This window comes from Sorghum bicolor, chromosome 2 (genome assembly GCF_000003195.3).
Source record: "Sorghum bicolor cultivar BTx623 chromosome 2, Sorghum_bicolor_NCBIv3, whole genome shotgun sequence".
NCBI classification, from domain to species: Eukaryota; Viridiplantae; Streptophyta; class Magnoliopsida; order Poales; family Poaceae; genus Sorghum; species Sorghum bicolor.
Window position 1 is genome coordinate 5,370,242 of NC_012871.2, and position 26,060 is coordinate 5,396,301.

The 26,060-nt window shown below is 43.2% G+C and overlaps 2 protein-coding genes across 4 annotated transcripts; one reads left to right on the forward strand and one right to left on the reverse strand.

Moving 5' to 3' along the window:
* Positions 4,578–16,516, forward strand: LOC8060753 (DNA (cytosine-5)-methyltransferase 1B). The gene is made up of 14 exons (XM_021453003.1): positions 4,578–4,926; positions 5,742–5,827; positions 7,333–7,372; positions 10,611–12,087; positions 12,253–13,735; positions 13,881–14,045; positions 14,130–14,325; positions 14,408–14,519; positions 14,592–14,739; positions 14,837–15,034; positions 15,140–15,418; positions 15,496–15,657; positions 15,727–15,945; positions 16,037–16,516. The coding sequence occupies exons 3-14, from the start codon at positions 7,339–7,341 to the stop codon at positions 16,196–16,198; spliced, it is 4,635 nt and encodes a 1,544-aa protein (XP_021308678.1). The 5' UTR covers positions 4,578–4,926; positions 5,742–5,827; positions 7,333–7,338; the 3' UTR covers positions 16,199–16,516.
* On the reverse strand, positions 16,867–21,840 carry LOC8060754. Of its 3 annotated transcripts, none has more exons than XM_002461511.2 (5): positions 21,697–21,840; positions 21,468–21,590; positions 21,166–21,376; positions 17,935–21,035; positions 16,867–17,596 (listed from the first exon to the last, which is right to left on the reverse strand). In XM_002461511.2, the coding sequence occupies exons 3-5, from the start codon at positions 21,175–21,177 to the stop codon at positions 17,593–17,595; spliced, it is 3,117 nt and encodes a 1,038-aa protein (XP_002461556.1). In that variant the 5' UTR covers positions 21,178–21,376; positions 21,468–21,590; positions 21,697–21,840; the 3' UTR covers positions 16,867–17,592. The 3 variants fall into 3 exon arrangements, with proteins under 3 accessions (XP_002461556.1, XP_021308679.1, XP_021308680.1); XM_021453004.1 differs by having other exon boundaries at positions 21,166–21,379; XM_021453005.1 differs by having other exon boundaries at positions 21,468–21,534; positions 21,697–21,833.

Sequence of the window (26,060 nt, forward strand, 5' to 3'; positions counted from 1 at the left end):
CCGGAGCCGGCACTGGGCGGGCTGCTGGCTTCGCCGCTCTGCCGGCCAGCAGAGAATCAGCTGGACTGCTGGTAATTAGTACCATCTCGTCATGTCCTCAACTTGCTAGTGCTTTGCCAAAGTTGCAACGTAAATATATTTATCTGAGGGCAGAAAGTATTTATTGTGAGAGAAAAAAACTGCTAAATAGCTAGTAAATTCGACTGATTAGCCCAAACGAACAAACGAACAAGAGGTGGTGTGTTGTGTAGAGCACGATGATGTGTTCCTAATACTTGCCTGATTCTTGCCACCACAGTGGGCCTACAATCAACCTGCAGCTGCTGGGGTCCCTCTCCTCGAGTCCTGCTCAAGCAGTTCTCCTTCTAGCCATTGGAACCCGAGAAAAAAAGAGCGGGAGATGACAGCCTTCCGGCGCCAAACCCGCCTCCTGCCCTTGCTGCGTGGTGCGAAAATATTTTTTTTGTTTCGCGCCACGCAACTTATTATTATACTAATCGTTGTGATTGATGTAGTATTAGATACAAACATTATTTACGTATCTTTCTTTAGCAAAAAAAAAATCTTATTTTTATAGTATCAGTGAAAGACTTTTGTCAAGCTAGCATCTTACAATGCTCTTGTATTCATTAGTACTACACATCTTCTATACTACAAGCGTTTGGAAATTGAGATCAACGGTGCTGCTCTTCTCATGTCGACGAAACATGTGCCTGAAATTGAGATTAATGACGCTGTTTCAGTGTTTTAGTTGGTTGTAGCCTGCAGCATACAAAAGGGGCTCAGGGAGGTTGGATGGTTTGATATAGTTTACAATAGTATAAATATCTTTTCTAATCAAGACAGATCATATACATTATGATGCAGTGGTGAGAAAATATTCACATAGCACCCGTGATATGCTTTGTGGTGTATTTTAGGTTGTTCATTCAAGTAAATTGGCATGGTGTTCTCTTTGTTTTTTTTTCTCTTTTACGTGGACTGTTTCTTTCTATTATTTTTGTTTCCCCTTATACCTTGTTCTATCTTTATTTTTTCTTCTATTTTTGATATGTTATATTGTTTATTATCTCTATATATTTCATAGATTTTCTCATTATTTTTCCTTTATTTTCAAAAATATTATAATACTATTCACACGAACATATATTGTTTTTATCCTAAGCTAAAATATTATTCTCCTTAACTTAGAACATTTGTTTTATGGTGATGGAACATTTAATCATGTACCTAAAACATCGTTGTACTCAGGCCTTGTTTAGATGCGAAAATATTTTAGTTTTTGCTACTGTAGCACTTTCGTTTGTTTGTGGCAAATATTGTCCAATTATGGACTAACTAGGATCAAAAGATTCATCTCGCGATTTACAGGTAAACTGTGTAATTTTTTTTTATTTTCGTCTATATTTAATGCTTCATACATGTGTCGAAAGATTCGATGTGACGGAGAATCTTAAAAACTTTTTGGTTTCCAGGTGAACTAAACAAGGCCTCAATAAAAAAACCATATCCATGTGCCGTTATATGCGTAAGTGTCATCGTAGGGCCGTGTTTAGTTGGCGAAGAAAAATATTTCGCGACACTGTAGCACTTTCGTTTATTTGTGATAATTATTGTCCAACTTTGGACTAACTAGATTCAAAAGATTCGTCTCATAAATTTCGACCAAACTGTGTAGTTAGTTTTTATTTTTGTCTATATTTAATACTCTATGCATGTGTCTAAAGATTCGACATGATGAAAAATCTTGAAAAATTTTAGTTTTTGGATGGAAGTAAACAAAGCCTAGACACGAAAACACTAAAATACTAGACCTGATGCGGATGTTATATTGGGGACAGAGTCAAAAGATAAATCCATCCATTTCTCTACGTGGCCATGTTTCAGGTTGGATACTAGACAAATGACACAAATAACTCTAGGGACCACATATTGAGCTGAGAGAAAAAAAAAAGGTAAAAAAAATGTGAACTCGTTACTGAACCATGATGTTTCTATATTTCACTAAATATGAGATATTGTGTCAAAACAATACATAGAAACAAATCTAGTATTATTTCTATCTCAATGCACCAAATCGATCCGGCAACAAAAGGGAGAAGTATAAAAGGAACTTAACTATTAACATTTGAATTTTGAAACCGAAAAAATTAGAACAAAACAATTCACTCTATCAGTGAGTTGGCAGAAATAAAAGAATACACCAATTAATTTGTTACTTATTCCACCAATTCCTACATGGTTGTGTTTTGACAATTAGAGAGCCACGGTGTTGGGCTGCTGGCTTCTCATCAGTGCTTGAACGAATTTTCACAAAATATTCTCTTCTAGGCGTCAGGTTTTGCTATTGCAAAGACAAGTGATTAGAGTCATGTTATATAATAAGTTGTCTCATACTTGTCTCTAAAACATATTCTTTTTCTTATTTCTTCTCACAACACTTGCTATTTGGACCCACCACTATCTATGTATCCGTGCTCAACTTGGTGCTTGCATAAGAGTCAAGCTATCATCTCTCTCATCTTTTCTGTCCTTCACATCAGCATTAGCTTGGTTATAACCTCATTGCTGTACATGCTCTAAAAAAGCCACTTTTGACAAATGTTGATTGTTTTTATTCAAAGTTACAATATCTGGTGGGACCCACTGAAAGGAGGAAAGTGATGCTTGTACACTGTAGTTTATATTGATTTATATACTACACCTAGAAAACGGTAAGGATCGTGCCACCAAAAGGCACAGCTATGTTGCGCCACTGAAAAAGTCATAGTTGTTTGATTCATACTTTTAACTCGGGCTGCTACAGAAATCTATAAATATAGCTAAGAAAGATCTCACCACAAATTGTGGGGTATTTTTGAACGCCACATGTGGCGTTGCCACAAATCGCTGAACATGAGGTGTAACCCATAGTGGTTGATGACAACCAAACGTCCTCTCAGTGCCACCGTCGTGCTCTTATTCGCACATCACTGGTTCTCTGATAGACAGATAAAAATCACGGCCTTATCTCTTGGACATATAAATCTACTCTATGAAATGACGTGTACTCGTTCCGCAATATAAATGATGCACTCTAATATAATTAAAACAATTTAAAGTTGATAATATGATATAAGGGATATTAACACTTTCTACACTGGATAAACATTATTAGATGAACTTTACTACGGCCTGCAAGTGTGGAAAACTCTGCCTACACACCTTCTCTTTCCTCCCGCATGTGTCCTCTTATTCCTCTCGCACTCCCGACACCTCCTTACCCTTCATGGCTTCGACGATCCACGTCACCTCTATCGCCGTCCTTGACCACGACCAACTCTAACCTCAACCCAGTGCTTCAGATCTAGCATGAGCGCTCCCACCTCGATCGACCCCTCCCTTACTCCGTCGGTGAATTGTCACCTCCGCCAACACCTTCCACCATTGCCACGCTAATCTCAATGTATTTCTTCCAGTAGTTGCCCCTCACCGCCGACAACCACCCGACTGACTTCTCCCACCGCCCAGCGGGCAACGACCCACCCATCGTCTTGACCACCACCGTTGCCGGTCTGGTATCGTCCCCAAAAGCTCCCTTCGAAGCCTCGAGAGCAAGGAAACCCCTAAACCATAACACCGCGACCGACTTCATCTCCAACGCTGGCGACAAGTAAGCTGGCTTGCAATTTTGTCTTCTCACACGTGCATGCGGAAGTGTTTTTCACACACGTGTGTGCAAAGGAGCACTTAGGTCATTATATTCAACATAAAATATATTTATACTACATCCATAATGTGAATATTATATATCTCTTATATACTTATTCAAATAGATAGTTTGACTTAGACAAAATATATAATTATACTTCCTCCGTCAACAAAATGATGCAATTTTCATTTCTAGAGGAGCCAAACAACTTAATGTTTGATTTGATCAAAATCATATAAAAAGGTAACATTTATGATATAAAGTAAGTATCATTACATTTATTATTAAATATATTTCCATAGTAAATCTAGGCGGTGATATAAATTTTAATATCATTTACTATAAATTTAGTTAAAATTAAGCTAGTTTGACTGGCATAAGTCTTATAATCTCATTCTTTTATGGATGATGAAGGGAGTAGAGGTAGTCACTCATTTTGATGGATGATCTAGTTGATTTTTATCCACAAACACATGGCTATAATTCCATAGGAAAAAAAGTAACGAAAATATGCAAGAAGACTGGTCTAAGGGACGAGGAAAAAAAAGAAATCTAGCTCGTAGATTTGGATTTCGAAACAATTAATGGATCAAATCGTACCCTCCAAATCCAAATCCTAGCTTATATAAAATCTGGAGCAATTAATAAGGAATCAAATCCTACCCTCCAAATCCAAATGGACCGTCTGCAGTCTGCACAGCACAGCAGAAGGAGAAGTGGTCCGTGGAGAACCGAAACAAAGCCGCGGATCTAGTGTCATTCCATTTCCACAAAAAAAACCACCCATCGCCTCGTCAGTTTTGGCAAGCAAGAGCCGCAAGGGGCGCGGCCTGCTTGCTGGCGTGGTGGCCTGGTGGTGGTGGGTGGCGGCCAGCGCGCTGCGCCTGCGCCTGCGCGCCCGTGGGAACGGGGGGGAAATTTTTGGGTTTTCGGGGGCCGCCGCGCTCGTCTCCCGCCAAAAGCCTCCGCCTCTCCATCCACGTGCTCCCCCGCCTCGCCGCCGCGCGCCGCACTCCACAGCCGAGCCGAGACCGAAACCCCCGAACCGGGGGCGCGACGGCCTGAACGGCGCGGCCCTATAAAACACGCCTCGTCCCCAGCGCTCCCCCGCTTCGACTCCCCCTTTCCGCCCGCCCGCTTGTCGCCTTGCTCCGCCCCCGGCCCCCGCGCACGCGCCTCCCGTGCCGCCAGCCCTCGGCGCCGCCGCCGGCGGAGGGCGACGTCGCCGCGCGTCGGTAAGTCCGTCTCCGCTCGTTTCCTCTGTTAGTTTCCTGCGTTGTTGGTCGGGGGCTGTCGGCGGAGTTTTGGGGGTGTTCGATCCGCGTGGTCCCGAGGGCGAGCTGCCCCGCCCGCCGTAGCCGTCGCTCGAGTTCTCCGTCGAGTGGGGGTTTAGCCATTCCGGAGGATTAGCTTCTGGATATGCTCGCGCTCGAGTCATGTGGCGATTTCGGCGCGGATTCGATGGAGAATCACCTTGGAGAGTTCGGTCGGATTGTTGCTCGCTGTGGAGGGTTGGCTTCCGATTTCATCTCTCGTGGTGCTGCTGCTCGCGCTCGAGTCATGTGTCGATTTCAGCGCGGATTTGAGGGAGAGTAAGTTTGTGAAGTTCACAGCTCCAAGTATTCCTGGTAGTATGTAGGGGTTTAGGAGATTGTTTGGAGAGATCTTTTGGGGTGGTTGGGTGGAAGTTCAGGGTCAGTGAATGCTTGCTTTACTGTGCCTGTAGCTATGCAGATTTGGGGGTACCCTCATGTTCGTAAGTCTTAAATCTGTGGAGTCCTGGGCTGCAGTGGCTGCTATCTGTAATTCTTTATACTTAAAAGTCCTTTTCACTTTGTATGTGGTAGATTCCTCGTAGAGGTTTAGGGAGAGATATTTTGGAGTGACTGAGTGGAGGTTTGTGCTGCATTGGTTAACCTTTTGCCCATCATGTCTTCCTCAGTAATAGTGCAGGCTGCTTTTGCCTTATTTGTCGTCGCCTAGTGTCCAGCTTAGTAGATATTTACCCCTACTGTACTGCTTTTGATATTGTAATGTTACTGCAATGCAGGAGCAGCAGATCTTTGCGTCGGATTTGTGTTCTTCCCCATCAATCGCTTGCCACACCAGTATCCCAGCACTGATTGCCTTCAGCTGGTGATTTTCTTGTTCATTATATTTAGTTTTGCACGTTGTACTCTGTCTTCTCAAGCTTCTGAGCTGTTTCAGTGATTTTTGTTGTGCTGTTTAGATGTGGTGAATGTGGGTTTGCCACCAATGACTCATGAACTGTCTGTGAGTGCTTTTATTGTACCAATGTTTACAATGGAATGCTCTGTTTTTTTACATTTCACTTTAGAGGTTGTAACATGACATGAGCGCTGCTCTATACTGGGTACACACTGAGTATTGGGTTCGTGGTGTGGGGCGTTTGATACTTGAAAAATTAAAATAAAATGAATGTATTCTAGTCCAAGCTGGGCTAGCTGGGTGTTGTTTTTTCCCCAAATTATTTATCTAATTTAAATGGTTTCATCTTTTCTAAAGCTGAAGCGCAGTGATTTATTTGTGCTCTTATCTCCTACTCTCCCTGTTCCAAATTATGTCAGTTCTGGCTTTTCTAGATACATTGTGTTTGCTATGTACCTATATATAAGCTATGTCTAGATACATAATAAAAGCTATGCATCTAGAAAAGCCAAAACAACTTATAATTTGGAAGAGGGAGTAGTAGGTAACCAGAGCACTGTAGCAGGGCCAGTATTACTATTTAAGACAGATAATGTAGTACCATTGTATCACGTTTTGTTGTGATTTCCCAGTTCTTGTCATTAGATTCATTTTTATTCTGCTTTCTCTAAATCATTTGCCTTGGGAGTGAAATATACCAAATGAGGCCACATTAGTTATATGCTCCTTTCATGATTGTGTTATTTCTATCTTTGACCTAAACCTATCATTTATGTTGTTAATGCTATAATGTTGCTCTCTATTCTTCTGTTTTTGTAGATAATGACTGTTAGTAAGTAATTATTCTTGTGCTTCTACACAATTTAGAGTGCAGAACAGTTGAGGATGACCCTTTATCTGTTTCTTGAGCAAGTTTTTCTGTTAATATTGAGTGCATACCTCTGGTTTGTCTTATTTCACAAAAAAAAAAACCTCTGGTTTGTCTTGATAATGACTCAATCTGTTCTATGGCCTGTTATAATTCCACCTGAAGCAGTAGGTGTACTTAGTTCTATTCAGAACATATGTTATAGCAACCTTCTGTGCTTGATTTCTGTGTGTTCTTTCATACAAGGAAATATTCTGTTATTTATTGCTGTGACCTTGTAGCTTAAACTTTTTATGGACTTTATTCGTACAATATGCTGCTTGCATTGCATCAGATATCTGTTGCATGCCAACACAAATGGACACTTTTTTGATGATATGCTGAAAATAGAACTTTAACTTAGACTATGCCTGGCTGAACCATTTGACTATACTTTATTTTTGAGTGAGTAGCATAGAAGTATGCCCCCCTTATCTTTTTGCTTTTCATAATTTTGTATTGCTTATTTCGTCATTTTACATATTTCTTATTATCTGAGCTGCAGGTGGATTTCCTGCATTTATTTGATAGTTCTTGACATGGCTGACTAACATTAATTTTACAGGGGGACATGGTGAAAACTCCGAGATCTCCTGTTACCACAGGTCTTGTTCTTAATTACCTAGTTTATTTGTTCTTGGATTACCTCAAGTTTTGGTAGCTTTAGTTCTCTTAATATTTTGAGGAATACAGTGTAATCTGTACTATTTTATTCCCAGTTGATTTCACCTCTACTTCCATAAAAGTTCAAAATCTTCCCTTCATTGCAAAAGCAAGTATATGCTATACCTTTTGTGCCAAAGTTTGTAAATTATCACAATCTTCATCCTTGTTGGAGGTGCTATTGGGTTTGCACATGTTGTGTTAAGTGCTTTGTTGACTTTCTTTATCTTTTGCTTGTGCATAGTTGTGGCAGTGGAAATGGCACAGGTTGGTGATGTGGTCGTCTCACATGAATTTCCCTATGCTGCTTGCCTTATCTTACTCGATTAGATCTAGCAGTTATGGCCATTCTAGGTGCAGCAGGAGGCAATGCCAAGCTTCAAAGTGTGATACTGTGATTGTGATGGTGGCAATGGCGAGGTTGACCATCATTGGTGGTGATGGAGCAACAAGTACTAGCCACTTTGTAGAAAACTCATGTGGTCACTAGCATGATCATTTGACTTAATCATTAACCAGATAATACACTGATGAATGAACCAATGTAACACTTAAGTGGAAGTCTATTATTGCATCTGCAGAGTATTGTGATGCAAATACATGTATTCTTCTTGCAACAACCACAAGGTAAAACCACCATTTTTAGGCGTAATGAGCTTCTCTAAGAAATCTTTCTCAAAACCCATCTTTTATGTGATGTCTTATATCGCAAGAAAGAATTGACAACAATGTACAACATATACTGTGGGGTGGTGTCTATTATGGAAGGGGAAAAACTGTTGCAATGGTATAAATTATGGGTCACATAGATTTTTGAGATCCGAGCGTTAGCTTTTGTGCCAAATCCTGCCACTGCACCTACAAACTCTAATATGGAAATAGTCGTAATTCAAAACACCAAGTGAATAGAGGAAATGACAGTCGCTACACCATACATAGTGTTTTATTTTACTTATTAATAAAATACTCAATATGTGTCCAACCATATTCAAGTATCATACTACTCACCTATAAAAATCATTTGGATTAATCAAATACAATTTTTATTTTTACTGGAATTTTATACATTGGTGGAAATTAGACTATTCAAGTTTAATTGCTGAGTAATTTAACTCTTAAAAGAGAATTTAGCTCCAGTTTAACAAATTCTTCTCACTAGAATCAAGCTTTGATATTACGAAGCATTCATTTTTTATTTGGTTCCAAAATTAGTTGGATTATTATGTTCTATTTAGATTCTAGTATGATAGGTCTATCTAATGTTTATAAACTGAATGTGGTATGATGGCAATATAAATGTTTGTCATTTACTCTGAGCACCACTCACTTTTTTTTGGGTCAAAATGCTTCCTATTTATATGATATAGTATATTTTTAGCATGGAAAATTTGGTTTTGTGTTATGAAAAATAATTAAGTTATATACCAGTAGAACAATACATTACTTTTTAATACCATCAAAGTTGTCTTTTATCTAGTTTGCGATGTCTGTCTGTTAGAACTGTTTTTATTCTTTTATGCCAATAGAATTATAAGCTCCCTTGATTGCTCCTGTCTTTAACCATGCAGCCTAGCAGCACATACACTTTCTTTTTGCACTTGAGTTCAATCCCCTGCTGTGTTTATGGATCTTTGGCATCATTGATAGCATTAAACTTTGAGTCAGGCACTCACTGATCTCCACCTGGAACCATGGCATTTCTTCTTCCCAATGGTTTCTATATTCTTCATCCCATTTTCCTTCCTCTCCGTTCATCATTGCTTTCTCAAATCTTCCCTGAATCCAACCAAATTTCTTAAAACAAAAGCGTACCTGTGCATTTTTGAGCTCCACACACGGACACTTGAAAACAAGCTCTATGAGCATCTTCTTCCCTATCAGACTGGGTGATGCATGGCACAACCTTATTGAACCATGCCTCCACTGTCCTGTTCTCCAACCTTGCTGCACACCTGTCATTTGTATATGTTCATCAAAATTCGTATAAACCCCCATTGTATCAATGCCAATTCCATGCTAGTTAAAAGATAACTGCATGGAGTTGATGCTTCTTCCCACAATGTAGTCTTCATGTTAGAGCACCTAGGTGTGGCGTTCCCCTCCCGGGTTCGAGCAACGGTGTAGATGGTTCTGTGGCCACCAATGAAGCAAGTTTACATGAGGTTCTTGCTGGCTTTCTAAGGTTCGGTTGGTCCCTACCTTAAGACTAAGTCAATGGGACGTCTCTCTCCTTGATCAAGTTAGATGGAAATGGAGTCATCCCAGTCTCCTACAGTCTGACCCAAATATTTTTCCTGAGTTGTGACAACCAGTGTTGCCAAGACATCTGTGTACCTTTTCTTTTTTAAAAATGTCAAATTAGACGCCCACACCCGTGTCGGATGCCGTTGGATGCCAATACCCGCACTAGCATTTGTGTCCCATGTGACACTGGTGACAACTTGCTGCTAAAGTACTTGGCATTTGTGTGCTTGTTTATCCACATGTAACGGTAGTGTCAGTTGAGGCAGAATCTTCCTTTATAGGCAAAGCATATGAATCGATAATACCATATTTTCCTTTACAAATTTCACATGAACTATTGGGGTTGATATTGCAACTATGATAACAGAGGTATGTCGAGCGTTCAGTAAGATTCAAGCATGGTTCGGAACCTATTTCTTTTCTCTAAGGGTAGATGGGTAGATTAATTACATAGGCTCTATGGCATTCCAGTGGCTAATATTACCTTTTCTTTCTATTCTTGGATTGGGCTGAATATTAATTGTCTACCTTTTAGGACATGGTCTCCTGATGTAATGTTGTGGCTCATGTAGTTTTAGAGTTACTAAAGGAGCACTATTTACAGGCTACAGCTCCATTTTTTACCACGGATTATATTTTGGAAGAAATAAAGGCGTTTCTAAATGATCTTTTGTCTTAAAATATTGTCTTTGTTGCTGCACTTCACAGGCCTATATTTTTCTAGTTACTGATAGCAAGCATTAATAACGGTTTGACGTTTGGTCAATATTTATTCTGTTCCTTAAATCTAGTCATTCATCCAAGCCTTCCCTTTTTTTGTTGAATTTGTGTTTTGGCTGCCTGAGTGTTTCTTTTCTTCGTGTTCACTGTTCAGTACTGTTATTTTAACTTTTGTTCCCCCATAGCTGATTGATATGCTGACCAATGAATTTTCAGGAACAAGAAGATGCAGAGCAAAGCCACAAAAGAAGGAAAAGGAATCCACAGAAAACAGCAAACTGGAGAATGGATCTCAGGATGCAACAGAAGAGGTGCATCATGGAGTCGAAAAAGGTGATGGACATGTTACCCGCAAGAGACCAAGGAGAGCAGCAGCGTGTTCTGATTTCAAAGAGAAATCCATACGCTTATCCGAAAAAAAATCTGTTGTCATGGTCAAGAAGAATCGGATGGAGGAAGAAGAAATAGATGCTGTGAGTCTGACAAAACTTGGACCAGAAGATCCACCACCTTGCCGGAAGTTGATTGATTTCATCTTGCATGATGCAGAAGGGAACCCACAGCCCTTTGAAATGTCAGAAATTGATGACTTCTTCATAACAGCTCTTATCATGCCCATGGATGATGATCTTGAAAAAGAGCGTGAAAGAGGAGTACGATGTGAAGGATTTGGGCGAATTGAGGACTGGAATATTTCTGGTTATGATGAAGGTACTCCTGTAGTCTGGGTGTCAACTGATGTTGCTGACTATGAATGTGTGAAACCAGCAACCAATTACAAATCTTATTTTGACCACTTCTATGAGAAGGCTCAGGTCTGTGTTGAAGTTTTCAAAAAGCTTGCAAAATCAGTTGGTGGGAATCCTAACCAGGGTCTGGATGAATTGCTTGCTAGTGTTGTTCGGTCAATTAATGCCATGAAAGGATATAGTGGAAACATGAGCAAAGATTTGGTGATCTCCATTGGAGAATTTGTATACAATCAACTTGTTGGTTTGGATGAGACATCAAGCAATGATGATGAAAAGTTTGCTACCCTGCCAGTTCTTCTTTCTCTAAGAGACCAGTGCAGATCTAGGGTGGAACTGACCAAGCTGCCCTCTAACATCTCGAACACGAGTCTGAAAATTAAGGACACAGTGTGTGAAGGGACAGCGGAAGAAGAAGATGATGATGCAAAATTAGCTAGATTACTTCAACAAGAAGAAGAATGGAAAATGATGAAGAAACAGAGGGGTAGGCGTGGAACACCATCCCAGAAAAATGTCTATATAAAAATAAGTGAAGCTGAGATTGCCAATGACTATCCCCTTCCTGCATACTATAAGCCATTTAGCCAAGAAATGGATGAATACATATTTGATAGCGATGACAGTATATTTTCTGATGATGTGCCAGTGAGGATACTCAATAACTGGACTCTGTACAATGCAGATTCCAGGCTTATATCTTTGGAATTGATCCCTATGAAATCAGGAGCAGAAAATGATGTGGTTGTCTTTGGATCTGGTTTCATGAGAGATGATGATGGCAGTTGCTGTTCTACAGCTGAGTCTGTGAAATCGTCGTCTTCCTCCAGCAAAGCTGACCAACAGGATGCTGGAGTCCCTATTTATTTGAGCCCAATCAAAGAATGGCTTATAGAGTTTGGTGGATCAATGATTTGTATAACCATTCGGACTGATGTGGCCTGGTAAGTACCCTCATCTACTTTCTTTCAGCACACTGCTTCATTATGCAGTCATTAACTGTGTTCTTAGCAGTTGTAGCACTGAATCCTTTATACCGTTTGAACATAACTTTAAGTTTTTTTTTCATCTTTACTCCATTACACCTTACGTTTAGAGTGTGATTTCAGGTACAAGCTACGCCAACCAACAAAACAATATGCTCCATGGTGTGAGCCTGTACTGAAAACAGCAAGGCTTGCTGTTAGCATCATCACCCTGTTAAAAGAGCAGAGTCGTGCCTCAAAACTTTCTTTTGCTGATGTCATCAAAAAAGTAGCTGAATTTGACAAAGGGAATCCTGCATTTATATCTTCTAACATCGCACTTGTTGAGAGGTATATTGTGGTGCATGGACAGATAATATTGCAGCAGTTTGCAGATTTTCCAGATGAGACTATCCGCCGGAGTGCATTTGTTAGTGGTCTTTTATTGAAGATGGAACAGAGGAGGCATACAAAGCTAGTTATGAAGAAGAAAACTCAAGTAATGAGGGGAGAGAATCTGAATCCAAGTGCAGCAATGGGTCCGGCATCGAGGAGAAAAGCGATGCGTGCAACAACAACCAGGTTGATCAACAGAATCTGGAGTGATTACTATGCACATCATTTCCCTGAAGATTCCAAGGAGGGAGATGGAAATGAAGCAAAAGAAGTTGATGATGAACAAGAAGAAAATGAAGATGAGGATGCTGAAGATGAAGGGCAGATTGAAGAGGATAAGATCTCAAAGACTCCACCATCAACACGGTCCCGAAAGTTGCTATCACAAACTTGTAAGGAAATAAGATGGGAAGGTGAAACATCTGGGAAAACATCGTCTGGAGAAACTCTTTACAAATGTGCTTATGTTAGAGAACTCAGAATACCTGTTGGTGGAACAGTGGTGCTAGAAGATGATTCAGGAGACACAGTCATGTGTTTTGTTGAGTACATGTTTCAGAAAAGTGGTGGTGCAAAAATGGTTCACGGGAGGATTCTGCAAAAAGGTTCACATACCATTCTTGACAATGCTGCAAATGAGAGGGAGGTTTTCTTAACTAATGATTGTTTAGAATTCAAATTAGATGACATCAAGGAATTGGTAAGTGTTGATATCCAATCGAGACCTTGGGGTCACAAGTATAGAAAAGAGAATTCTGAAACTGATAAAGTTGAGCAGGCGAAAGCAGAAGAGAGAAAGAAAAAGGGCCTGCCCATGGTATATTTCTGCAAAAGCTTATACTGGCCTGAGAAGGGTGCCTTCTTTGCCCTCCCCCGTGATAAAATGGGTCTTGGTAGTGGTGTATGTAGTTCTTGTGAACATATAGAGCCAGATTCTGATGAATTGAAAGTACTTTCGAAGACCAGCTTTGTCTACAGAAAGGTTACATATAATGTCAATGACTTTTTATACATAAGGCCTGATTTTTTCTCTGAAGATGAGGATCGTGCAACCTTCAAGGCTGGCCGAAATGTGGGTCTAAAGCCCTATGCAGTTTGTCAAATACTGGCCATCCCTGAAGGAGCTGGATCTAAAAAACTCAATCCAGCATCAGCAAATATAAGTGCTAGAAGATTTTATAGACCAGATGACATTTCGACAGCCAAAGCCTATGCATCTGATATCAGAGAGGTCTTCTTTTTTCTATCTTATATGTTTGATTTATCTTATCCAAAATGTCATTGTTACTTTATTTTCTCAAACATGTGTGAGCAAATCCTGGAGTCCTGAGAATGGTCATTCTTGTATTCTTGTTAACTTTGTTTGTTTCATTCAGGTCTACTATAGTGAAGATGTAATTGATGTGCCTGTGGATATGATAGAGGGAAAATGTGAGGTTAGAAAGAAGAATGATCTTGCAAGTTCAGACCTTCCAGTGATGTTTGAACATGTATTTTTCTGTGAACTTATATATGACCGTGCCAGTGGAGCTCTCAAGCAGGTTAGCTGTACTGAAGTTGCTGTTCTGATTCATTGACTGATACTTTTGATAGTTCCCTGAATGTGTGTTCTGTGTCTGGAGCAGTTGCCTCCAAATGTTAGGTTTATGTCCATGGTGCAAAAGGCAACAATTGCTTCGAAAAAGAACAAAGGAAAGCAGATCTGTGAGACTGATCAAATAGATTCAGGTAAATGGTTGGATGTGCCAAAAGAGAACCGTCTAGCTACGCTTGACATTTTTGCTGGCTGTGGAGGTTTATCAGAAGGTCTGCAGCAAGCTGGTATGTACTGTTAACACTAATGCTGTTTACCATGAACATGATGACCATCAGAAAATATTTTCCTCATTGTCCAATGCTGCAGGTGTATCTTTTACAAAATGGGCAATTGAATATGAAGAGCCTGCTGGTGAAGCATTTAGCAAAAATCATCCAGAGGCTGTGGTCTTTGTAGATAACTGCAATGTTATTCTAAAGTAAGTGCAAATTGTTTGATGCCATTATTATGCTTTTGTTGCAGAACAGAACCAATATTTTTGATAATGCAGGGCAATTATGGATAAATGTGGGGATACTGATGACTGCATTTCAACTTCTGAAGCTGCTGAACAAGCAGCAAAACTTCCTGAACTGAACATTAATAACCTTCCAGTCCCTGGTGAAGTAGAATTCATAAATGGTGGTCCTCCGTGTCAGGTTTGTTATTATCTACAGTAGGCCAGAAAATCATCAGTCACCTGTTCAGTTTCGTAAATCAAATGCTTGAATTGTTCATTCATTGTTTTCTTATCAGGGATTCTCTGGGATGAATAGATTCAACCAAAGCCCTTGGAGTAAAGTTCAGTGTGAGATGATTCTAGCATTCCTCTCATTCGCAGAGTATTTCCGTCCCAGATTCTTTCTTTTAGAAAATGTTCGGAACTTTGTTTCATTCAACAAAGGGCAGACCTTCCGATTAGCAGTTGCATCTCTTCTGGAGATGGGATACCAGGTATTTCTTCTGTTCATTCATTATCTGCTAAGACCTATAGCTTACACCTTTTGTTTTGTAGTGGTTTAAATCTGTATACTCAGAAATTGTTTGCCATTTGGTTAGGTCCGGTTTGGAATTCTAGAAGCAGGGGCTTTTGGTGTTGCTCAGTCCAGGAAAAGGGCATTCATTTGGGCTGCTGCACCTGGAGAGATGCTTCCTGATTGGCCAGAGCCGATGCATGTGTTTGCTAGCCCTGAGCTGAAGATAACACTGCCTGATGGCCAATACTATGCAGCTGCCAGAAGCACTGCTGGTGGAGCGCCTTTCCGGGCGATTACTGTTAGAGATACAATTGGGGATCTGCCTAAAGTGGAAAATGGTGCCAGCAAACTCACACTTGAGGTAACTGCTGCTCTGAACCATCTATTTTCATTTTTCTCTATTAGCATGCTAAATGAGCTACTGGTTGTCTTGTGCAGTACGGAGGTGAGCCCGTGTCCTGGTTCCAGAAGAAGATAAGAGGGAATATGATGGTACTGAATGATCACATATCCAAGGAGATGAATGAGCTGAACCTCATAAGGTGCCAACACATTCCGAAACGACCAGGTTGTGACTGGCATGACCTACCAGACGAGAAGGTAATGTTCTAAAATCTGTTGTCATCTTCATTCTGTCCATGGAGCACTGACCCATGCTATGCTTTACAGGTGAAGCTGTCTAATGGGCAGATGGCTGACCTGATACCTTGGTGCCTGCCCAACACAGCCAAGAGACATAATCAGTGGAAAGGGCTGTACGGGAGGCTGGACTGGGAAGGCAACTTCCCCACATCTGTCACAGACCCCCAGCCAATGGGCAAGGTTGGCATGTGCTTCCATCCTGACCAGGACAGGATCATTACGGTCCGAGAATGCGCTCGGTCTCAGGTAAGCTGCTCTACATTCATTTCCATCTTCAAAGAAATGATAATGACCCTCGGGATTACCTGTCAAATATGATCCAATCTTTGCCGTGCAGGGCTTTCCTGACAGCTATGAGTTTGCGGGCAACATCCAGAACAAGCACCGGCAGATTGGCAATGCTGTGCCCCCGCCTCTTGCCTATGCGCTCGGGAGGAAGCTGAAGGAAGCTGTTGACAACAAGCGTCAGGAAGCTGGCGTGGGCGTCCCTGCACCATGAGAAGCTTCCCTTCCATGGCTCATGAAGCCAAACGCTGAGGTCGTCTTTAGAAACAGCGAAGGGCAGAGTAGCCTGTGATGTCATGTCTAAACTGCAGTAACTTAGTTAATCATGGTTTCAGTCTTATGGACCCCCTGAGTGTATATGCTAGCGAAGTGTTGATTGCTGATTGGTACCCTGATTCAGGGTAGTGGTTATACTAAAAACTTTTTGAGAAAATCTAGTGTATTGTGGTTGCCTTGCACTCGTACAACTATATACAATCACCATGGTTTTCATAGCTGTGCTATAATGGTGTAGACTTTCAAGGGCAAGCTATTGCATTTGTCTCTCATTCCTCAATGTCAAGCAGTGCAGGCGAAACCACGTATGCAATGTTGGTTGCTGATTCATTGGTTGAGATGGGTGGAAAACAGTAGAAGCTGTGGTTATTTTTGTCCCAATTTATTTAGCGAGACAGCGGCACTTCCTAACAGCTAATTGCCACTTTTCCTTCGGTGGTCTAGAAATTCCTTGACTAATTGACATTCACATATGAGAAGGAACAAATAGACATCAGAGGAAGATTGGCTTATGGCTAGCTGAGGTATCAATCTACACATGGCCACACATATTTTACGAATTACGAGCATAAAATCTGTGTCACCGTAGAACACAAAGAGCATATGTGACGGTAGTATTGGACTACATGCAAGAGGCATCACATGTCTCCCAGGTAAGGACTGGATGTTGAAATCACACACATACAGCCATCGGCATTTATTTATTTGTTCACGAACATAAGTAGAGCAACAATAACATTGAACACTCTACTCCACACACAACCGACAGCTCAAACACGGCAGCGCCACACAGCAGTGTATACCAAACCAAAGTCCACAAACACACCATACAAAACCAAAGTCCACAAACACACCATACAAGAGCACAGCAATTGGCAGTAGCACGTATGGGAGCATGTCTCATGCTGCTGTTGCACAAGCTGAAGGGAATTCAGCTGTCGGATCCAATGCTCACTGGCTCTTGTTTTATTTCACTACTGCTCCAGACAGCACACAGGCCTGTCCGTCTGTATCACACCATCTTCCGAACAGGAGCACATAGGCAGAAGTGAAGGATGGATGTCTGGATCCATCGAGAAGGCTGACCAAGCAAACCAAACCAAAGCAAACTGATGCAAATGAGACAAACCACAACCACAAGGACGCAAGCAAAAGCATATGCATCCATGTTGTCATTTGCGCGCGCGCACACACACACACGAACCAATCAAGCGGATGCTGAAGCAGAAGCAGAAGCAGAAGCAGAATTGTGAGCAGGAGATCAAAGGCGAGACACCAGCTAGCAGGCCAGGCACAGCGACTGTAATCCAACGAAGGGACGGCCAGGTTACCTCACCTGCAGGAGTTGGAGAGGAGAGCATCAGAGAGAAACAATAATATCGTCTATCAATTTCAATTCAGGTGAGCAAATCAGCAACATGAAGTGCGGCATGCATGGCAGTCGCCCTCGGTGCACACATATAAAAGGAATGTATAATTCATCATTAACGGCTAAGCCATTGGTCACGATTATAAATACTACTGCAGTTGTCTTGATAAGCATATGTATAAATTTTGGAACTAGATGGCAGAGATGGAGGGAATGGAGTTCAGTTGGTTGCTAAATAGACCTGCAAGGTAGAATTCTAATATATAAGTTCTCTAGCAGCATGATGGGAAAGAGGGAGGGACTACCTGAGCACACTGCCCCTGAGCATGGTCTTCTTGTAATACCGTGGGTGGATGGGTCTGTAGCTGTCCGCTTGCGAACGGTCATCCCACTCCAGCCTGTCCCACCATTCCTTCTCGCAGTCGCACTCCACTACCTTGTTGCTGCGGCCAATGTCAGGAAGGCGCGTGAGGCTCCAACAGCCCCTGATCTTGATGGTCTCAAGGTTAGGTGCAGACATTTTAATCCCACATATGTTCTGTAGTGAAGGGAGCTCATGCAGGTGGATACGCTTTAGCCTGGGGAAGTCTTTGTAATCTGGGACATGGCCTATGTGGTGAGGACCCATTTGGAAAGGAAATATCTTCCTGAGATTACCGCACCATGCAATCTCAAGGGTCTCCAGGAGGCGCAAGCTGTCCTCTTCACCGGCAAACCACCCCACGGAGAAAGGGAGTACGTGTATAAGCCTGGGGCAGAAGTCCAGGTGCAGCAACGTCAGGTGGGTGAATGCACGCCGTCCATTTGTTATGGAGATATATCTTGACTGTAGGAGTTGGGATGCCCAGAATAATCTCAGCTGATAAATAAAGATAGGGCCTTCAATATCATTATTGAAGACAGAATCCAATTTGGGGCACCTCTCGATTCTGCACCACTCTAGGTAAGGCCATTCTGAACCACAAATATCTGAAGTGATACTAGTGATGAACATGCTATCGTGCACATGCAGGATCTTTACACTGTGAATTACAAACCATGGGACAGTAATAGTAGTACTAGTCTGTTCATCACCTCGAGGTAATTTTGTCTTTATCTGGTCTTGTATGTGCATGTAGCACCTGCTTTCTGGAAGATCAGGAACATCCGGGCAAGGCCACATCCACATGATTCCTAGAGCTTCAGCACCACCTTCACTAGCTTGTTGTAGGCGGTCCATGGAGATATCTCTGTATACTGCACGTGCAGGCTGCTGCTCCATGTTTACCAGCAATTGCTGCTCACCACGGCTTGCCCTCCTGAATATTCCTTTATCTTTGCTACCACCAACAGCAATGGCAGGATGAGGAGGAGAGGAGATCTCAACATATGTCTTGCGGGAATGAGAATAGACAGGCATCAGGGACCCAAGGAGCCTTGCATCCTGTACAGAAATGTACCAATCAAATTCACTGCTCGGTTGACTGCCATGTGGTGTGGCTGCAGGTGCTACTGATGTTTCTGTAGTACCCCGCTTGGCCTTGTCTTCTCTAGATTGGGCGATGGGTGCTGACTGCGTGGTGTCAATCCACAGCTTACCCAAGCCTTCTTGTTTCATTTCGTCATATGGTGGCCACAGGATTGCACAAAGCTTCTGGCAGTCAAGTAGATAGAGCTCATCAAGGTTATAAATTGTTGTTTTACCGAGATCTAGTGTTTTCACTGCCGTGCCTGAGATGTCTATTGTGCGGACAGCAGTCATCCGTCCACCCAGGAGTAGATTCTTTAGCTCAGTACATCCGCGGAAGGAGATTTGTTCAACCCCGAAACATCCATCAACAATGACGACAGTCTCAAGGCAGCTAACATTGCTGCTTACCCCTGGCCCAAATAAGCTCGTCTTGGAACTGAAATCACTTGGATAGTTTCCTGAAAAGTCAAGATGCTCCATCCTTTTCATCTCCGAGAACAGATCATTTTCTGGGCAGCTGCAGCTGACACGAGAGGTTTTCACTCGGAGCTTGTGGATGTTAGGCAATCGTCCATGTAGCTGGCCCATGTCCCATCCGTCGGCTCCGATCACATTTAGCTCCCTAAGCTGGGTCATGAGATCCAGCATGTGCGCAGACAAGATCTGATCACAGTTTGTGTAGCGCAGGTCGAGCACCCACAGCCTCTGAAAGCACCGGCGGATGTCCTCCTCCTTCCCTGTTCCATCTGGGCTGGTGTTGTTGGTGCCTTCACAATGGTCAAGCCATAGAAACCTGAGGCCGTAGCAGCAGAGGAATGGAGGTGATTGGAAGTCGAAGGTGCAGCGTGAGAGCTTGAGAACACTAAGCTTTTCGGCATAGTGTTGGAAAATATCTGCCTTGGGAATAGTTCTGTCTGGGAGCTGATTGAACCCATAATTTGGTGAAATCCAACTTGGCTTGCTCTCGACGAACCTTGCCAAGTGAGAGGAGGGTAAGTATTGATGGTAGTCCACATCCAATGTCATCTCAGACTGCAGGGCATCAGCCGCTCTCCACGATCGATCATCGTCACCATCAGTGGCACCAGCTTCTCTGTCTCCCTGTCCTTGCTGTTTTATGATGCCATCACATATCCAGTAGTTGGCGCCATGGGTGGCCCAGTCGTAGTCAACTGAATGGCGGCCTCTACAACATAGCCCCAGCATGTACATGAAGCACTCTGCCACTTGTGTGGGCCGACCGATAATGGTGCTGTCAAGGCCAGTGTTAATCTTGCACACTTCAGCTACTTCTGAAGCCTCTTTCTGTACAAGGTGGTTCCAGAGCTCTGGTGGAAGTTTCTCCTCATCATCAGAGACCGTGTTGATAAAAGCATGAGTCGTCGTTCTTTCACTCTTCATGGTCTTCTCGACTCCCCACCGGGGCATGAGCCGGAGTCTCCCTTGGAATGTCCACAGCACCTTGTTGGTTGAAAACCCGGACAGAGGGAATCCACACAAACTTGCTAGATCGATCTCCTCATCGCTCCCATTGTGGAAAATCACCAAGAATCTGCGGTTCAGCTTCTGTATGTGTTGTTGCATCACCATGAGGACTTGTTGTAGCTCAGCGCGGGAGCCCTTGGCCACCCCGCGAAAATCATCCTCCTCGTCTTGCCTGTCGAACAACTCCATCACTTGGCTGGGGAGCCCCAGCTGCTCTGCGACCGCCTTCTGAAGCGCCCTCCTGCTCTCCCACATCGAGCAGTCGATGTGGATGACCTGATCAAACTCCTGCCCGGCCAGGGGGCATTGGGCGACGGCTCGGAGGACGGCGGACGCCCCCAGTCCGTCCCAGCCATCGAAGTAGAAGACATTGTCTCTGCTACCGATGGTTCTGGTAGTATTAGTCTTTTCCTTCAGCAGTTCTAGCAGAATATATTCAGCAGCGTCGTCTATCGTGTCGGCATGAAATTCCTGCATACATATGCACATGTGCGTCAGGCCATCGGGTTACAAGGTGCTCATCACTTGAAATTAAGATGGAACAGAAACAACAACAACAACAAAAAAAGGGAGATCTTGCTTGTTAACTGGGCCGGTTTACCTCAGTACGCATGGTGGATTGGATTGAAGTAACCGGACGCGCCACTCCGTTTGGCTAAGCTTGGTGGATTGTTTGTACGGTGTACCAGAACAGAACTATATATATCTTCAGCAGTTGAATTAATAATAATGCTGCAACCTCCACTTCATTTTGGAAGGGAATGGTCCATGCACACCGATGCCGAATTAGGCGGTTTCCTTGATGGGCAGCACTGCTACACATGCAGCACAGCAGCACAGACGATGAGGATGCACTTGAACTTGTGATAGAAGGGGTCTACTAGTAGCTAGTAAATTGCATACCTCGGTTATGTTGAATTGGCATGCAGCAGTAGGACATATACAAATAATTATTTTGTCGAATCCGTAGCTGGAGATATGTAGAAAGCCAAACGGATCAAACAAACAATTGCATCTAGTATTTGCCTGTGTTTTCAAATTTGTTGATTTTTCCATGATTATAATCATGTTACATACATTGCCGATGGACATGAATTTGCAATGGAAGAGATTGAATAATTAAATTACATACCTCGGTTAACTTGAATTGGCATGCAGTAGCAGGAGACAGAAGGCAAACAGATGGAACCGACGATTGAGGAGTATGCTTGTGTGCGTGTGTGATAGGGAGAGTCTACAGAGAAGCAAAGTAGCTGCTGGTGGTAGTCCACAGAAACTTTTCTTTTGTGTGTCTATATGCTCACCAGGGATGATTCTTTGCTTATTGGTGAGAGCAAAAGAAAACAAAAGACGATTCTTTGCTTGGAACCAGCTAACCGGCCGCTGCAGATTTTTCAAAAGATTAATAAAGGCATGCTAGTAATAAGTAGCAAAGGCTTCTCTGTTCCTCGTTACCTGCCTGATCTGGTCCTACTGTAGAGTAGACGGCAATTGAGTACACGGTACTATCCTTTTTTTTTGCTGCCTTGTGAGGGGCTCAGAGTGTGCAAAGTTAGGAAATCCAATGTACTGCCGCCATCCAAAAAACCTGGAAATTCTAGAATACAGAAAATGTCTCAGAAAACTTCATGTTTTAGTTTTTGGATAATAGATTAGGTTCATATATCAACTTGAGATCGTGTTCTGCATGTTTCCATATATTTTTTTAATGAATGTTTTTTCTTAATTAGCGTGGTTCACTTTCAATAAATAGCGATATTTGGGTAATTTCTGGTTAGTATTAATCCAATTCTAAAATATTAACATTTTTGGAGGAAGGGAGTACTACTAGTTTGTAGATGTAGAATCCGAGCTGCTGCTGTCCACAAGTGTTTCCTTTAACACTGGTCTATTATTAATTAAAGAATGTTTTGAAGGCTCCATGCTAAATCTCACAATATAAATCAAACAAAAAATAAATTTTAGAAAACTGCCATATTAGTATTGGGCCAACAAAATAAGATTCCATATTAAATCTCAAGGTCTAGAAACTACCAGTTTAATCAAAGAAAGTAAAAAATCTCCATTATACTACTTCTAGGCAAAGCCCGAGAATGGGCCACGATAGCTTCACTTCTGCTCCTATTTCATTTGGTTATTTATGAGTTTGTGCTCATAGCTTCCAGTTCGACTTCTGCATGAAAAGTATATATATTAATGGTTGGTGATGAGGTTGTCGATGATGGGAATGTGGGCCTCCGCTGAGGGCGGCGGAGAGTCCTAGGGTTTAGTGGAGAAGGGCCTCCGCTCGCTACGGCAGAGATCTTTAGGCATTCTAACACGAAAGGACACAAACAAACTCTAGTGTTATAAATTCATCATTCACCAACCAACCGTCAAACATTTGTAGCCCCTTTTTATAGGGCACACATCCCACTAATAGATTTTTACACAAATGTCTCGTGACAGTGGCAGGATATTCCCGCATATTCTCTTCTCAAACCCTTCTAGCCAAGTGCACTCATGTAACTCTCCCTTCCATACGCCTTCAACTTAGTGGGCTGGAATGCAGGCCCACGCACGGCCCAATGTTGGAAGCGGTTAGTGTACCTCCGTTAATGGGGGTTGGTTGAGCCCGCTCGCTCGTTGCGGCGGGAGGCCTGAGCGCGATAATAATCAAGGGAGAGAGAGCTCATAACCCTAAAACAGACAATGCTTCAGTAAATTGGTTCCAACTAACTCTCGAAAGCGCATTTACAACCCTTTTATATAGTGCGCGGATTCCGACCAGAACCAATTACAGAAAAGCCCTGTGACGGTGGCGGGATATTCTAGCATATTCCGCCACCGCTGTCTACAACTCACAGGGCTACTTAAGTAATTTAGAACTGCTTAGCTCTTTACAGGCTGTCGCGTTGGAGACTTGGTTCCGTCGCGGTTCGATCCTTCGCCTATCCTCCGCTGGGGCCCACGGATCCTCCGTCGGGTGCCACCGAGGGACATGCGGCCGCCGCTCTACCTTTGCCTCGTCCTTGGTCAGGGGCGTCACATCCTTCGCCATGCAAGGGCTAAAGGATGGGTCCCTACGCCTTGTGATCCTCCGCTCTAGGTTGGTTCCTGCACACATGTCTCATAGAGCCAATCTGCATCAGTGTTACATTTTTCCGAACATTCGCTCCTCACTAACCGAAGGTTGAAGGTACGAAGGTTCTATTATCGCGGATGCGTTGCGTTCTCTTACTTTCGACACAGCTAGGAGGGGAAGGCGTGGTTGACTCCCCAACACCCAAGCCGGAGCTTCTTAGCATCTGCCGGCCCATGAGGTCCTATGCCTGCCTCTTGGCAGTCGCCAGGCTCCATGGAACATCTGGCCTCCGGCCGTCTGAAGGTTCCAGGACTGTGATCCCGCCATAGTGGCTTCCTGCTACAATAAAACCGCAAAACCTAAGTGCGTTAGCTTTTCTACTATGTTTAGGACCTTCACCGATATACCTCCGAAGGTCGCCCTTGCCACAGGCGCGAGCTCCCCTTGGGCCACCGAACCAGCAAGAACGCGGTGCGAAGCCTTCGGGCCATCCCCCTTCAGTAGCCTCCAGCCAAACCCAAGCCTCGATACCTCTAGCCCTCGAGCCGCGTCCTCCTCCATGCGAGGAGGCAATGTCCCAACGTAACATTAACCCTTTTCAGTTTGTGATGTGTATATACTTCACGGTGCATATACGCATAATAAGTCGTATATATATTCTACATATCAGGAATATTGGTATGGTACCGGGTGTAGCTACACACCTACATTCCATATTTCTATATCCATACCTATATTACTCTAATAAAGCTAATTTCCGCTAAATAATACGGCACAGAAGGAGGTAGGCAGTAGAAGGCTTTGCTAAGGTGACATGCACGGCAAGGCACATATGCGGTCCTGCAGAGCAACTGGTCATTGACCGTAGGAAGCCTCACTTGAATTGTTGCCATCTTTGACGAAGCGAAAAGGCTATTGAGAGCTGCCACTACAGCATGGCTGTTCGTAGGAGGCATTAAAAAATGCCTTTAAAAAGTCATCAAAATGCCTGGTCTAGAAGGACGTATCTGGCTTGGTCATGTTTTTGGATTGGCGCTGGCGGCTAACCCTGCAGGGCAAGTCTAGTTTTGTGTTGGACAAGATCGATTAATTGGCGGGGCAAGTGGATCCAACGTTGGTGTGATGGGCCTGTTTAGTTTCTAGATCACATTGAGGCGGTACATATATGAAACATTAAATATAGATTAAAAAATAACTAACTGCATACTTTGTCTATAATTTAAAAGACGAATCTTTTGAGTCTAGTTATTCTATAGTTAAACAACAATTATCAAATATAAACGAAAGTACTACAACATCCAAAGTAAAAAAATTTCCGCGAACTAAACAAGGCCTTATTACAAGAAGATCGAGGGCATACAGATACTTTGACAAATTGTAAACTCTGAAAGCAAATAAAAGGATATGAAGCTCGGAAATGAGACCTCCTAGAGCAGATAGGCGATACTCCTCTCCTTCTACCGTAGCTTTCACTAGTGCCGCATCCTTCTCCAGAACGACTCGGGATGACGATATGCCCAAGTTCTGGCCATTGCTCTCACCCCTGCAACACATCCGAGCAACTCTGCATGAATCACGCTCTGCAGAAACGATATCTGCCTGCTCTGGCTTGGGTTTGGCCGTCTCGTATTATGAATCCCCCATCTTTGTTCAAAAAAAAAATCACCCATCCGCACGCACTGGTCCTGCAATCAAACGGGCCAATCTGTATTGGCCTTGAGAATGCCATATACTCCGGTCTGCACCATCTGCGATTCTGACGGGCATTTGGTTATGAAAACACTAGTTTGATTAATCAGGCTAGCTAGATTCTGTACTATTAATATTATTTGACCGATTATTTGAGCTAGTTTTGACTGATTTTCTAATTAATCGCGCTGAAGCAGGGGAGCACTGCTACTGCCAAGTGCCAACCTGAAGTCCAGAAGCACAGCCAACCAGATTATTGACGTGCGGAAAGAAACCACGCCCGTCTGCGTTGGGGTTAGACGGCGATATATAGTTTCCATCGAGCATCCCAGATCTCCTGTGCGCCATCTCCCATTGCTACCATGCGCGGCCGCTCAAAGCCATGGAGGTCCGATCGATCGCGGCCTCGACGCCATGGAACTCCTGCTGTGGGTGCTGGATGCCTGTACGTCTTCCCCTGCGCGGGCGCTCGACGCTGTGGAGGTCCAGTCGTGGCCCCTCGACGCCCGCCTCCAAATGCCGGCCGGAACTCATGTGGGGGAGTTCGCGCGGCCACCACGGACTGGCACAGATGTCAGGTGGAGTTCGCACTTCGCGCACTGCCACGGAGAGGACTGCCTTGCTCGATCGCATGGCTGCTGGCAGGCAGCTCCTCCTCCATCCACTGCTATAGGTGCTGCAGGAGCGGCTAAATAAGCTCCCTTATGCAAACGCTCTTACAGTGGAATGCAGACTCTCTGGCC

Excerpts from the sequence above, each read along its gene's own strand:
- LOC8060753 (XM_021453003.1), top strand. The coding sequence starts at position 7,339 with ATGGTGAAAACTCCGAGATCTCCTGTTACCACAG. Across the intron at positions 14,520-14,591 it reads AACTGCAATGTTATTCTAAA|GGCAATTATGGATAAATGTG; the intron begins GTAAGTGCAAAT and ends TTGATAATGCAG. Across the intron at positions 15,658-15,726 it reads ATGACCTACCAGACGAGAAG|GTGAAGCTGTCTAATGGGCA; the intron begins GTAATGTTCTAA and ends TATGCTTTACAG.